We start from the raw sequence: 12,147 nt of genomic DNA, 5'->3' as shown, positions 1-12,147 counted from the left end.
CAGATAGCTGAGGGGAAATGAGAAGGAAGTAGCCACAAAGAGAATGTATATATATATATATATATAACATACAGAAATAACTGCCTGTAGACTCCGATGAGCAAGAGGCAGCTTCAGCTGAGGATGTTACACCCACCCGGTGCCCATAATAAAATCAGAGAGAGAAGCCCAAGTCATGGCTCAGTGGATTCCATAAGGTTCCCTGCTTTGCACTGTCCCTGTGGAGTTACCAACCACCTACAGCAGTGAGCATGGATCCCTCATGGGAGAGATTACAGATACTAGTACAAGCTTACCAATAGCAATTTTAGTTCCTATAATCTTGGCAGAGGATGCAGAAGTCTAGGACTGTGACAAACACACAAAAGCCTCTTAAAGCACCAGTATTCAGGGACGAAAAGTCTTAGTAAGACCTGACTCTGATTTGCATTTCAATATGGTGACAACCAGCAGCTTCCTAACCAGATGAACTCAGAAACACAATGAACTGGAGCATACAAGCTCTGAAGGAGTTAAAAAAACAAACCTGTGCCTCAAGAAAGAGCTTTTTCTCTGCAGAATTGAGAATTTCTGCACAAAGAAAGAAAAAGTCCTATTTTTCTCCCTGCCCACCTTACTTTTCCTTCAACCACTTAGAATTCTTCCACTTTGAATCTGCTGAATAATTTGTTTAGGGTTAACATTAATCCCACTATAGAATTTAAAAAATAAATAGATATCACAGCTTTCAATTGAAACATAAATCCATCAGTACTCCACATCCAGAAATTCCACAACGTACCTATGCAAAAGTAGCTAAGTATTTAAATATCAAACTAGCAATAGTAAATCATGCATTTGTATAGGTACAAATAAAAAATGTTTGATGACCATAAAACCAGTTTCAGTTCTCACCTCCATCCATAACATAGTATCTCTCCTTAGGGACTCCTCTGGTCTAAGGGACAGAAGAAAGCTTGACATTTCTGGGAGGGATACTTTCTCCTGAAGAAATTAATCAAAATACAATAGTTGCCAACATAATATACAACAGATAAAACCTATCTAACGACTCGAGAAATTTGCCATCATCTGGCAAAAGTTTCAGAAAAAGTAATTGACTTTTTCCTTTCTACGAGAGACTCATTTTTGCATCTTTTGGATCTACTTATCTTTACCAGAGAACACAATTTAATTTTCCCCAAGTATTAAAATCTACCTAAAAATTAATGAATGACTAGAAGAATACTGTTATTTGCTGATGATGCCTTTTAAATTAATGTACTTAAACGAGTAAGAGTTACCAATAAGTACTATATTTGTATTTACAAAACAAAATTCTGCTCAGACAGGTTTATAGCCACAACAGACAATATGGAAGATAGGCTACTCATCTAGAAAGCAAGCATGTTATAAGACAACCAAAACATGAATACTTTTGACTACTGAATAATTAGTCACTTGCTGTTTCAACACTAATGGTAGTTTTCACATTCTGGCATTAGGAACACTTTTATTTTCTTAGGTATTTCAGAAAAGTCCATTTAGTTTCTATCTGTTAAAAGCTGACTTTATACAACAGATATAATAATAGGATACTATTCCATAACTACTGCATGAAAAACCTACAAGAAAACATCAATTAATAAAAGGTAATGAAAAAATACATATTTATGAAAGCCAACATTAACAGAAGCATACCCATATTTACATAGCACAATTTTTTTAAGTAGTCACTAAAAAAATTGCAAATCCAGCAAAATCAGTTGTTCCATGTTGTATTTAGCAGTTTTTTGACTCCTGTTTACCCTGTAAAAGTGTTAGTGCATTTCTATTACACCAGGAAGAAGATAAAAAAAACAAAGCCAAACTAAACTCACCACATCTGTCAAATGCATAGCTGTTTGAAGAAGATAGCACTGAGCAGCTCCACGCAACAAAATCTGATGCGTAATCATAGTACACTGGAGGACATCTCTGGAAAGAGGAAAAATATACACTGTAGAAAACATACACTTAGGAAGGTTAAATATTTTCATGCATTTGCTAGTTACTAACCATCTTCAATATATATGATTGTATTTAACAAACATATTTTACTAAGTATAACACAATCACTGCCCGATCAGACAGCATACCATCTGGAACCAAGACTAATAGTACAAATATTTTCAAAAACTGACATTAAAACTTGGATAAGTGTATACTTGACAAAAGGGAGGGGAGGGGAGCACAACAACAAAAATAACCCAACAACTAAAGGAAGAATTCCCATGGTCACATCAGTTCAAACTGGCAATTTAATATTTGCGTTTCTATCTATAATAAATATAGAAATAAAATATGTTTGCCATCAAATTCTCACTCTAGCACAACACTCAAAGAAACCTTAAATGATCTTTTATCAGCAGAGGCGTGTCTGACTTTTTTGGGCCTCTCTTTTTTTGGTAAACTACTTTTATCCAATATTCCTTCCACCACTAAGATTTTATTTCAAAGCTCAAATTTGATTAAACTGGAATAATTACTGATTTTTAGTGGCTCTATAAAGTGAAAGCAGACACTTAAGAAACATCAGTGTGATTAAGGACAATATGCATGCCAAGAACTTTTACCTAGCCTTTTATTTACAAGTCTCAGTTCTCAGTTTCGTGGGCTGTCCCCTGATATAGCCTCAGATGCCATTAAACAAAGTTTTAATGTAATTAGAAGAAAAGGAAGAAGATTGATATGTATCAGTTACGACGTATGGAAGACCAGGGAAAAACGATGCCAAAAAAAGAAGCAATGGCAAAGGACTGACAGGCAAAACACTATTTTTTTTTAAGTCACACAGAGATATAAATACGCTGGCTCTTGAATTGCTTTCCTCTGTGAATTACACGTAAAGGAGATAGAACCTTCCATTCCCACGCACAGCCATCACATCCTCCCAGAAGTAAAACACATGAATTAAATCCTGACTCTCCAGATGTTCAGCACATTTCTTTACAAGTCTGCAAGAACACAATGCAGTGCATGTTACCTTAAAGCATGAAGTCCTTCAGTACCCAGCACTTTACACGCAGGGATATATGCCAGAGCCATAGAAAGAAACAAAATGGGAACCGCACACCAATGCCTACTTGTCATCTTCTGAATAAATTTTAACAGGAAACTACCTTAAAATAAAAATAAACAAAACAAACAATCCAGAGTGATTTCTTGTTCTCCAATGCATTTAAATGACAGGAGAGTTTTATGATCGTTTCTGAAAATTAAATGAAAGACAGCAGAATAGTTTCCTAATTACTTCAATGAAAAAAGTATGTTGCAAAAAAGTCTGTCAGTAAGGTAATATGGTAAAGAGATAACCAAAAAGAAACCAAATTTTGGTTTTGGTGATCTGCACTAATCACCATGTTCAGTAACAGAATTTTAAATTTGATTGTTTTGAGTACTAGACAATGCCTTTTTTTAAGCTGCTACTCAGTCCATGTAATGGCAGACCAAAGTACATGGCGATTCAACCAGTTTAACAGATGCAAGCCTCAACAAGACACCACAGCTACAATTTGCAGAAGCAGGTCACCCAGTCTCAGGGTTGCTAATCACAAACTCTCCATTTTGTGATAAAATATATGCCTTGGGACAGGGCAAAGAATAGGGCATCTATGGCGTTACAAACATGTAAGAAGTTTCCTACCAGAATATGTATGTACCTATAGATACAGGATACTGAACAGACCTGGGTCTACCCTTATTTAATCTGATTTGAACAGATATTAAGTTCTGGTCTGTCAAAGGTTGCTGCTTCTTTTCAGCCTGCACTAACACCAAAATTTGGAACAATCTCAGAAATCTTCCTCCATCCAACCTCACAATAAAAGAATCCTTACTCAGCTTCAGACTAGGACTGGCTCTTTTGAATGCCTAACTACACAGGTTGTGACTACAAAAGCCTGGCACATAGGTTAAAAAACAAAAATAAAAATACCCAAACCAAAAAACCCACACCAAGACCTCCCAAACCTCCCACAACAAAGAAAAATAAGAATAGTTGTAAAGGTTTTGCTCAGCACAGTATTATCTACGCTCACAAATAAAGAAAAAAGAATCTGCAAACACCTTTCACCCTCAGAACTTAGGAGCTTGTTTGAGTTTTTTTTAAATAAAAAAGTAGGTCTGCTTCAGTTTGCCCCTAAAATAATTCTGTAGCTAAATACTGCAGCATCCCTCAAAGCCTCTGAAGACCTCTCTTTTCTCTGGAAATTCTGCTGCCACAAGGAGAACTACTCCTTTTTTCTCTCAAGGAGTATAGAAAAACAATGGTAAATGCTTACATGAGATTTGGAAAATGGGTCCATAGTTTTTATTTGATTTATTTAAAAAAAAAAGATAAAGGTGAAATTGAAACATACCTTTTTCTTCCTCTGGAAGAAGCGTGACATAAGTAGCCAAAAACTTCTGTAGCCTCATTCCCAAAGGAGGACAGGCTCCCATCAACTGCCCTGGTGTCCTGTTGGGTTTTAAAACATCACATACACAACTGGCATGTTAACAGCTACAAGTAGGATTACCCCTAAACAAAAACAAATTGTAGCTCAGTGTTTAACTCACTGCAGAGACTGCTCCAACACCCCCACAGAGATGGAGTGCTGGCCACCTCCGCTTATCCCAGTATTCCAGCAGCACCCAGCAAACACACAGGGGATGGGGAAGGCCACAACAGCATGACTCTCCCTGGTCGCCTACAAAGGCATGGTGGTGGCACACTCTGACATCCAAGTGCAGCCTCAAGTCCAGTTACTCAGGCCTGAGAGCACCTTATGTTGAGCCTACAGTAAGAAACAGGACTGTCAGTTCAACCCTGCGTCCACACCCACAGAATGACACGGGCCTCCAGGAGCGGGTTGCTGAGGCCCACAGGACAAGATCTGTGGTACGTAAGAAGGATGCAACTGGTCTGATCTGGAGAACCACAAAGACAAATTACCTACACAAGTGTGCTAGGGAGCAAGATTCTAAAGTTGGTATAAACAAAACTACTGATCAGCACAGAAGGTTAAGTAAAGACGCAAGAAATGCTCCATGAGACCAACCAACAGAAACAACCCATGTTCTATCATAAGTCTGAGGATCTTGGCTGTCAAGGATTAGCATCAGACAGTCATGAGATTTTACAGTTTTCTCTCATACAGCCTGACATTAACCATAACAACTCTATATATTCTTGGTATACTTAAACATGCACCCTCCTCTACATATCCCAGTGCTTTCACCAAAAATATGAAGCTAAGAGAGAAGATTATAAAGCATCGATCCAACACAGCTCTAACATACACACTGGAATACTCATCACTTGCTTCAACTTCTGACTTGCCATCAGCATGTGCCCATGGAAAGCATACTGCAGCCAGCTGACTCAGATAAGAAACACGTAACTGCTGCAAGAGCCCAAAGAGGTCACACTTGTCCTGTCATGTTTAGATGAAACAAACTATTTTGATTACACTTTACCCAGAATCACCCAATCCAAACTGATCACCAGTTTAATAAGCAACAGTCACATTCCTCCCCTCAAAAAAAAAAAAAGTGCATAAATAGGCAGTGTCAACTTTTCTAGCTGCCTAACCAGGTCAGACAGTCAAGACTCCTCCAACATCGTTCTGAACTGAGTTTCAGGTTGCTAGCTCAATCACCCAAGCTGCTGCATCTGGCGTAATGCTCAGCGCATGAACTGCATTCAGCACTGTACTCCCCGTTCTCAGTACTCTCCACACAACTAGCACAAAGGACTAAATGCCACCAGTACACTGAACGCGTAGCAACTTGCAACGCCTCAAACTTTTGTCTGTTCTTTACGTATTCACACCAAGAGAGGCCACTGTCTTCTGTTGACCTCAAACAATCTCCTGTGAAAAAGTATTAATTTCCCAAAAGATAAGCAGGCACCGCTGAAAAAACATTTTCTCAGTTATGAATTGGGAACAATTAGAGCAGCCCCTTCTTTCTGAATGGCAAAAAAAAACATAAATTTTTTTTTTTTTATCTTCAAGTTATTTATTTATCATATCTCATTTAATTTCCAAATTAGGATTTCAATACCAGGTGTAAAATAGGACCTTGAGGCATCTCTATGTTGCTATTACTAGGATAAAATTGAACCCACTTCATCTAACCCACAGCCACGTACCTTTCCTGAAAAACTCTGTACCTGTCAGGGAGTTCAGCAACACCACTTACTAATGTGTTTTCCTTTATCCAAGGCCTTACCCATATACTCAAGCCACTATGATTAGAATACATTTCCAATAACAGGTATATTAAAAAAAAAATAAAAATCAGTGGCTTACCTGCTATAGAGGGAACTTTCTGAGAGGGCATCCATTAATGGTCCAATTACAAACTGATAAAAGGAAACAAGAACATGGCTAAACGTACACTCAAAAGGCACTGCTACACAGAGGGTAACTAGACTTATTTCACCAGACTTTAAAAGGACAGAGTCAGAAATCAGAGAACACTCTTGCTAGTGTTAACTAGGTAGGACCAAAAAGAGGAGGAAACTAAGGAGAAGGGGGAGCAGGAGACTAAACAAGCAAAGCAATTTTTTCACTAGGTATATTTCACAGAGCATTGTGAAAGGAGCAGGTAAGTAAGAAATCCTTTTGCGAAATGGATGGAGAAAAGATACTCAAACATGAAAGACTAGGGGCCAACACAAGCAGAAAGATTTAGCATGCATTTAAGGTTGACTGGATTTCAAGTTAGTCACCAAGAGGCTGATTGAATTTGTATAAGTCAGAAATGTTAGCCTCTGAGGGCAACGCTCTTCTATGAAGAGGAGAAGGAAGAAATAAAAGTATAATATAGATCACTCCTTACTAAGGCATAGGCTGATTGGGGAGTCAGCCTAGAAATGATACTAATAAAAAAATTAAGAATTTTAAACTTACAGTATTTATTCCCACATATGGAATATTTTAAAGTGTGTTTTTTAATGGGATACAGTAATATACTGATTGTACTACAGCGATATTCCCCTCCTCACAGGATTATCTAGCAGTGGATCTTCAAAATCCATCCTTGAGTAGGAGACAGCATGCACAGACTTGAAGTCTGTTGACCAGGTTTATCCAAGACACTAATTAATATTAATTAATAATTTCGCAAAGGTTCAGCAGGCTCTGAAAATCTGAAGCATCCATCATTCCTCTGAGAATTTCACTTCTCTTAATAAATTTCAGTAAATTGGGAGCCAACTTTAAATAGAGAGCATTAGTTTGCAATATAGGAATGAATGACTGCACTTAAAAATGCATTCCCTCTAGCCAGGCCATTTTTCAAGTAATTATATATTTGATCCCACTTACAAATATTGCTATCATTCACACAGCTAAGTAAGATGTTATTTTTACAGAACATGTCCAATTCCAACACTAGTGAGGCAGTTAGTGTTAAGATATATTACAAATTAGAACATCAGTTTGTTCTGGCAAGTAACAGTTAACACCCTTACCTCCGAAAAACCACGTGAATTTGGAAGATGCTTTGTTTCATAAAGCTCCAGAAAATGAAGAATGCCTTCCTTCGTCAATGTTTTATTCTCACTCGCAAACATTCGTTTATAGATACACATGTGCCATGATGGGTGAAACAACCAACAGCCTGTTACAAAAGCAAATTATTCTAAACTGACACAGAAATGACAGTGACACATTAGCACACTAACACACAGCATACTGACATTCTGGACAATATCATAGTCAATCTACAGGACCTTTAAAAAAGATTATTATAGCTATTATACTTACAAAAGTACCCTGCTAAATATCCAATTAAAAAAATATTTATTAACAAGTCTTTCAAAACTTACCCTCTAAATTTTAGTAGTTACACATTAAAATTACTAATAAATATAAAAAACATGTCCTTTTTCCTGCAACTCTCCCCATCTCAACGTTGTATTCACTTGCAATACTTTCACATTAACAGTCTTCCCGCTTTACAAATCTCTGATCTTTAACTTGTAACATCTTGCACCACCTAATTAGATGTGTTCCGTTTTGCCCTACAAGAGATGACATTACATCCTTCACCATGCTGTCTCAGCACTCATTTTATTCCTTCTCTCCTCATTTCCAATGAGGGAGTTGTGCAGGTAACTTGGCTCATATGACTCACCCCAGGAATCTCTCGCTTTGTTTTATTTTCACATTAGCTTAAGTAGAGCAAACTGTAGTGAAAAATGACCATTTGCTGACAGAAAAAAAATATTTCAAGACATCATAGCAAGCAATAAGCATATGCTAGGATTTCTTCTTTGTGCAGCACTGCCTGTGCATGTTTGCCAAGCAACCTATGCATACAGTAGACCCACAAAAACTGGAACAACCATCCAGAAAATAGCTACTTTGAGAAACAAAACATAACAAAAAGCTGCTACTAAAACAGCAGCAAAAAAAAAAAAAGCGTGACTTAACCACCTAAGATTTAGGAGATGTTTCAGAAAAAGTTGTCTTACCTTTTTCCCCTGATAAAGCATGCTCGTATAAACTGTTTAGTTTTGGTAACACTGGCTTTATGACATGGATCTGAAATGCAAATCAGATGTAATCTAAGTAGTTTATATCTCAGCCTAGGAACTGCCACTGGTACTGGCTAGAATTTACTCTCAATAGCATCAATATAGTAATTGACAATATAACTGCACTTCAACAAACCTGCAATGCCTGTGCAACTGATCCCAGCACTTGATACGTAACACTCAATCATAGTTTAGCACTGAAGAAAAAACAGTACTTGCATGCTACTGTATCATAATAATAATACTTCCTAATAACCAAGCATTCCACTCATCAAAATTAGAATAAACCAGCACAAAACTCTAAAATTAAACATTCTGGTAAATACTATTTCTCTCAGTTACAGAACAATTATGTACAAATGAAATAAACTAGTGATATTCAAGACTAATAGTTACCACAATGCTATACAATTACAGAAGCCTCAAGTCAACAGGAATCTTTCTGCCAAGTACACGGGATGCTGAGTCAAACTCATTAATTTTCACCCAAGGCCACAAGTGCTTTTCTACCCAGATGTAGTCCCCCTTTTCCTGAAAAGAGGTTATTAAGTTGCAATAGCCTGATTTTCACTAAGAAATGGGTCACCTATGGCGTTGCGATAAGCTGCAGCCCAGGCTTTCCTTAGTTCAATCCACTGCTTTAAGCGGAATTACTCCAATGACAGCAGAGAGTTTTGAATTTATTCCAAGTGAATTATGTGCGCTGTGTTTTAACTATTTAAAATTAGAAACAGAAGTATTTCTGTTAATGCTTACTCGGATGCTCTCAATCACCAAAGCTGGAAATATTTCACCCAATGAAAAATACCTCCAACACACACACCAGAAGTGAGCTCTCACCGACGACGATGAGGGGACATGGTTTAGAAGTTGTTTTGTCAGGTTAGGTTAATGGTTGGACTTGATGACCTTAAAGGTCCCTTCCAACCTCAACAATTCTATGGGGCGCGCTGGTTTTTGGGTGCCCCTTACCTGGTTCCCTTCCAAAGTTTCCATTATCAAGATGTAAGTTTCCCAAAACTGCTGCAGTTTCTCATTCTTCTCAGCAGACCACCAAAACAGACTCGATTCTGACAGAAAAAAAAATAAAAATAAAATAAAATAAAGAACGGGTTCCTCGTTCAGCCGCCCCCGTTCAGCCCCGCCGTCGCCCCGCGCCGTACCGTCTCCGCCGTCGGGGGGGCAGCGCAGCTCTCCGCCCTGCCCGCCGCTGAGGTCCAGGGCTCGCTTCAGCAGGTAACGGGCCCTCCTCCGGCACAGCCCGTCCCGCTCCGTCAGGCCCTCCTGCACCACCCGCCAGAACCGCGGGCACAGCCGCGCGTCCAGCCCCGGCCCCGGCCCCGGCGGGCCCCGCGGCAGCAGCGCATCGGCCAAGGCGCTGAGGGCCAGCAGCGCCCGCCCGGCCCGCGGCTCCCCCCCGCCGCCTCCGCCCAGCAGCCCATCCCAGACACCCCGCAGGGCCGCCCCGTTACCCCCCAGCGCCGGCAGCAGCCGCCCGGCCACCAGCGCCGCCGCCGCCTCCCCCTCGCCCTCCTCCCCCACCAGCGCCAGCGCCGCCGCCACGCACCGCCCCACCAGCGCCGGCTCCTCCAGCCGCGGCGCAGCCGCCACCAGCGCCTCTACCGCCGCCTCCGCCCCCGCCCCCGCCCCGCCGCCCGCCGCCAGCTCGGCCAGCGCGTCGCCGGCCAGCCGCGCCGCCAGCGGCGCCCCACACAGCTGCACGCAGTGCCGCAGCGCCCCCCGCGCCGCCCGCGCCAGCCGCAGCCGCTCCCCGCAACCCCCCGTCGCCGACGCCTCCCCGCCGCGCAGTAGCGGCCGGCACCGCTCCAGCGCCACCTCCCAGGCGGCCCGCCGCAGCGCCTCGGCCTCCGCCTCCCCCGGCGGCGGCAGGCCGCCGGCCGCCAGGCGCTGGAGCAGGAGGCGCAGCGCCTCCGCCCGCTCGGCGGAGAGAGGCGCGCAGAGGGCCCGCAGCAGCGAGCAAGGGTCTCCGCCGCGGGACAGCAGCGCGTCGGCCAGCACCACCTCCATGCTGCGGGGGGGGGCGCGGGGGGGGCGAACGGAGCGCCGCGGAGCGGAGAGGGAGCGCCGCGCCTGCGCAGGCCGAGGGTGGGCGGGGCCCGGCCGGCCCGCGCGCGACCAACGGCGGCGCTTGGCGCCGCTGAGGGGCGGTGGGAGGCGAGAGGCGAGGTGGGCGTTTGAGACCGTGCAACGGGCTGAGGGACGGGCGGACCCCCGCGGGTCGGTCCGAGAAGTGGCGGGAGCTGCGTGGCTGGGGGTGGGGGGGGGGCTGAGGAGAAAGCGGCCGAGAAGCTGTGGTTTCTGGGGCCGTGCAGGCCCGCGCAGGCGCGGTTGTCAGTGTGCGTGTTTCCAGTTGTCCCAGCTGCTGAGCAAAGCTTGGTCAGCCTGTGTGTGCTCACGGGCTGGGCATAGGAAGGCCTAACGGAGACATCTTGGGTGTCGGGACCGTGTTCGAGGGGGGGAACTTCCTTCATTGTGTGTCTTCGAAACTCTCTTTAGCCATCATGCCCATTGCAGCACATGGTCAGGCAGCAGTCACACAAAATGCTTAGGTTTTCCATCTGTGGGGGGTGTTGTTGCCATTTATATCAATGTAAGTTCTTGAAACCAGCCTACATTGTCATCACAGCATGCCGGAGGTCTGCCTGAATGCCCCGCACCCGCCTCAGGAAGAGACGGGCGGCATTCCTGGGTGCTGGCTCCGTGCCGTTGGCTTGTTATGAAGGTCCAGGCCACTGGCACTGGGGCCAGAGAACGACTCCCAAGCGGCTTCATGTACTAGTGCAGCCAAGGCGTATAACTGAGAAAAGCAACCTGGTTTCCAGTAAGTGTAAATTCACTACACAAGGTTACAGTTCCCTTGAAAAAAATTTAAGAGATCGGCGTATCAAAAATGGTGGCGAACTGCTCACCTAGAATACATCATCATCGGAAAGGGCAAAGCTGGAACCTTCTGTTCTTCCAAAAGCTGTGAACAGCAAATTCCCTGCGCAGCAGCACGGATACAACACGATTTCCAATGGGTATGGGAGTTACCTTGGCTAAGCTGTAGTTGCTTAGACGTCTAATGAAGAAGAAAGACCTATCAAAACTTTTCAGTGTGAGCTCCCACTTGATCACTCTCTCCAAATAACATGAGTACAGTCTCTCCTTTTCCTGGCTATCCTTTTTCCCCAAACTTTATTAGAAATTTGTTATCTCTGAGAGAGTCTACCAGTTGCAAAAAGCCTGCAGCTTCTTATTAGAAGGGCACCTGTAGTGTGACTATACATGCGATATATTCTAGGAAAAGAAGGTGGAAAGGAATTATTTTAAACCTAGATAACGCAGTTTCTGTATGCCTTACCACTCTGCATGTGTTCAGTTATATATAAAATACAGAATCTAGAAAAATCTCAAGAAAACCGTTCAAACTGATCCATTTACTTAAATGTAAAGTAAAACCTAGTTCTGTTACACACAGAAAAACATTCCTCAGAGGAGGAATGGGTATAATGTATGTTAGTAAATGGGATGCTTACAGTTGAAATCTGTTTCATGCCATAATACATTTTGTTTGCTTTTCCATTTGCTCTGATGTC

General features: G+C 42.7%; 1 protein-coding gene across 1 annotated transcript in view; it reads right to left on the bottom strand.

The window, feature by feature from the left end:
* TARBP1 (tRNA guanosine 2 -O-methyltransferase TARBP1) overlaps positions 1-10,576 on the bottom strand; it is a gene marked incomplete at its 5' end in the record, with an annotated part of 39,489 nt that extends 28,913 nt beyond the window's left edge. The window contains 9 exons of the mRNA XM_082480977.1: positions 895-984; positions 1,860-1,956; positions 3,005-3,140; positions 4,380-4,477; positions 6,315-6,367; positions 7,481-7,629; positions 8,486-8,555; positions 9,521-9,618; positions 9,712-10,576. Of these exons, the coding sequence (XP_082337103.1) occupies positions 895-984; positions 1,860-1,956; positions 3,005-3,140; positions 4,380-4,477; positions 6,315-6,367; positions 7,481-7,629; positions 8,486-8,555; positions 9,521-9,618; positions 9,712-10,576 (1,656 nt within the window). The remainder of the gene's footprint in view (positions 1-894; positions 985-1,859; positions 1,957-3,004; positions 3,141-4,379; positions 4,478-6,314; positions 6,368-7,480; positions 7,630-8,485; positions 8,556-9,520; positions 9,619-9,711) is intronic.
* Between the last annotated feature and the right edge of the window lie 1,571 nt (positions 10,577-12,147).

This window comes from Vanellus vanellus (assembly GCF_965231255.1).
Source record: "Vanellus vanellus genome assembly, chromosome: 3".
Classification (NCBI taxonomy): Eukaryota; Metazoa; Chordata; class Aves; order Charadriiformes; family Charadriidae; genus Vanellus; species Vanellus vanellus.
This window is presented reverse-complemented; position numbering and strand designations above follow the sequence as displayed.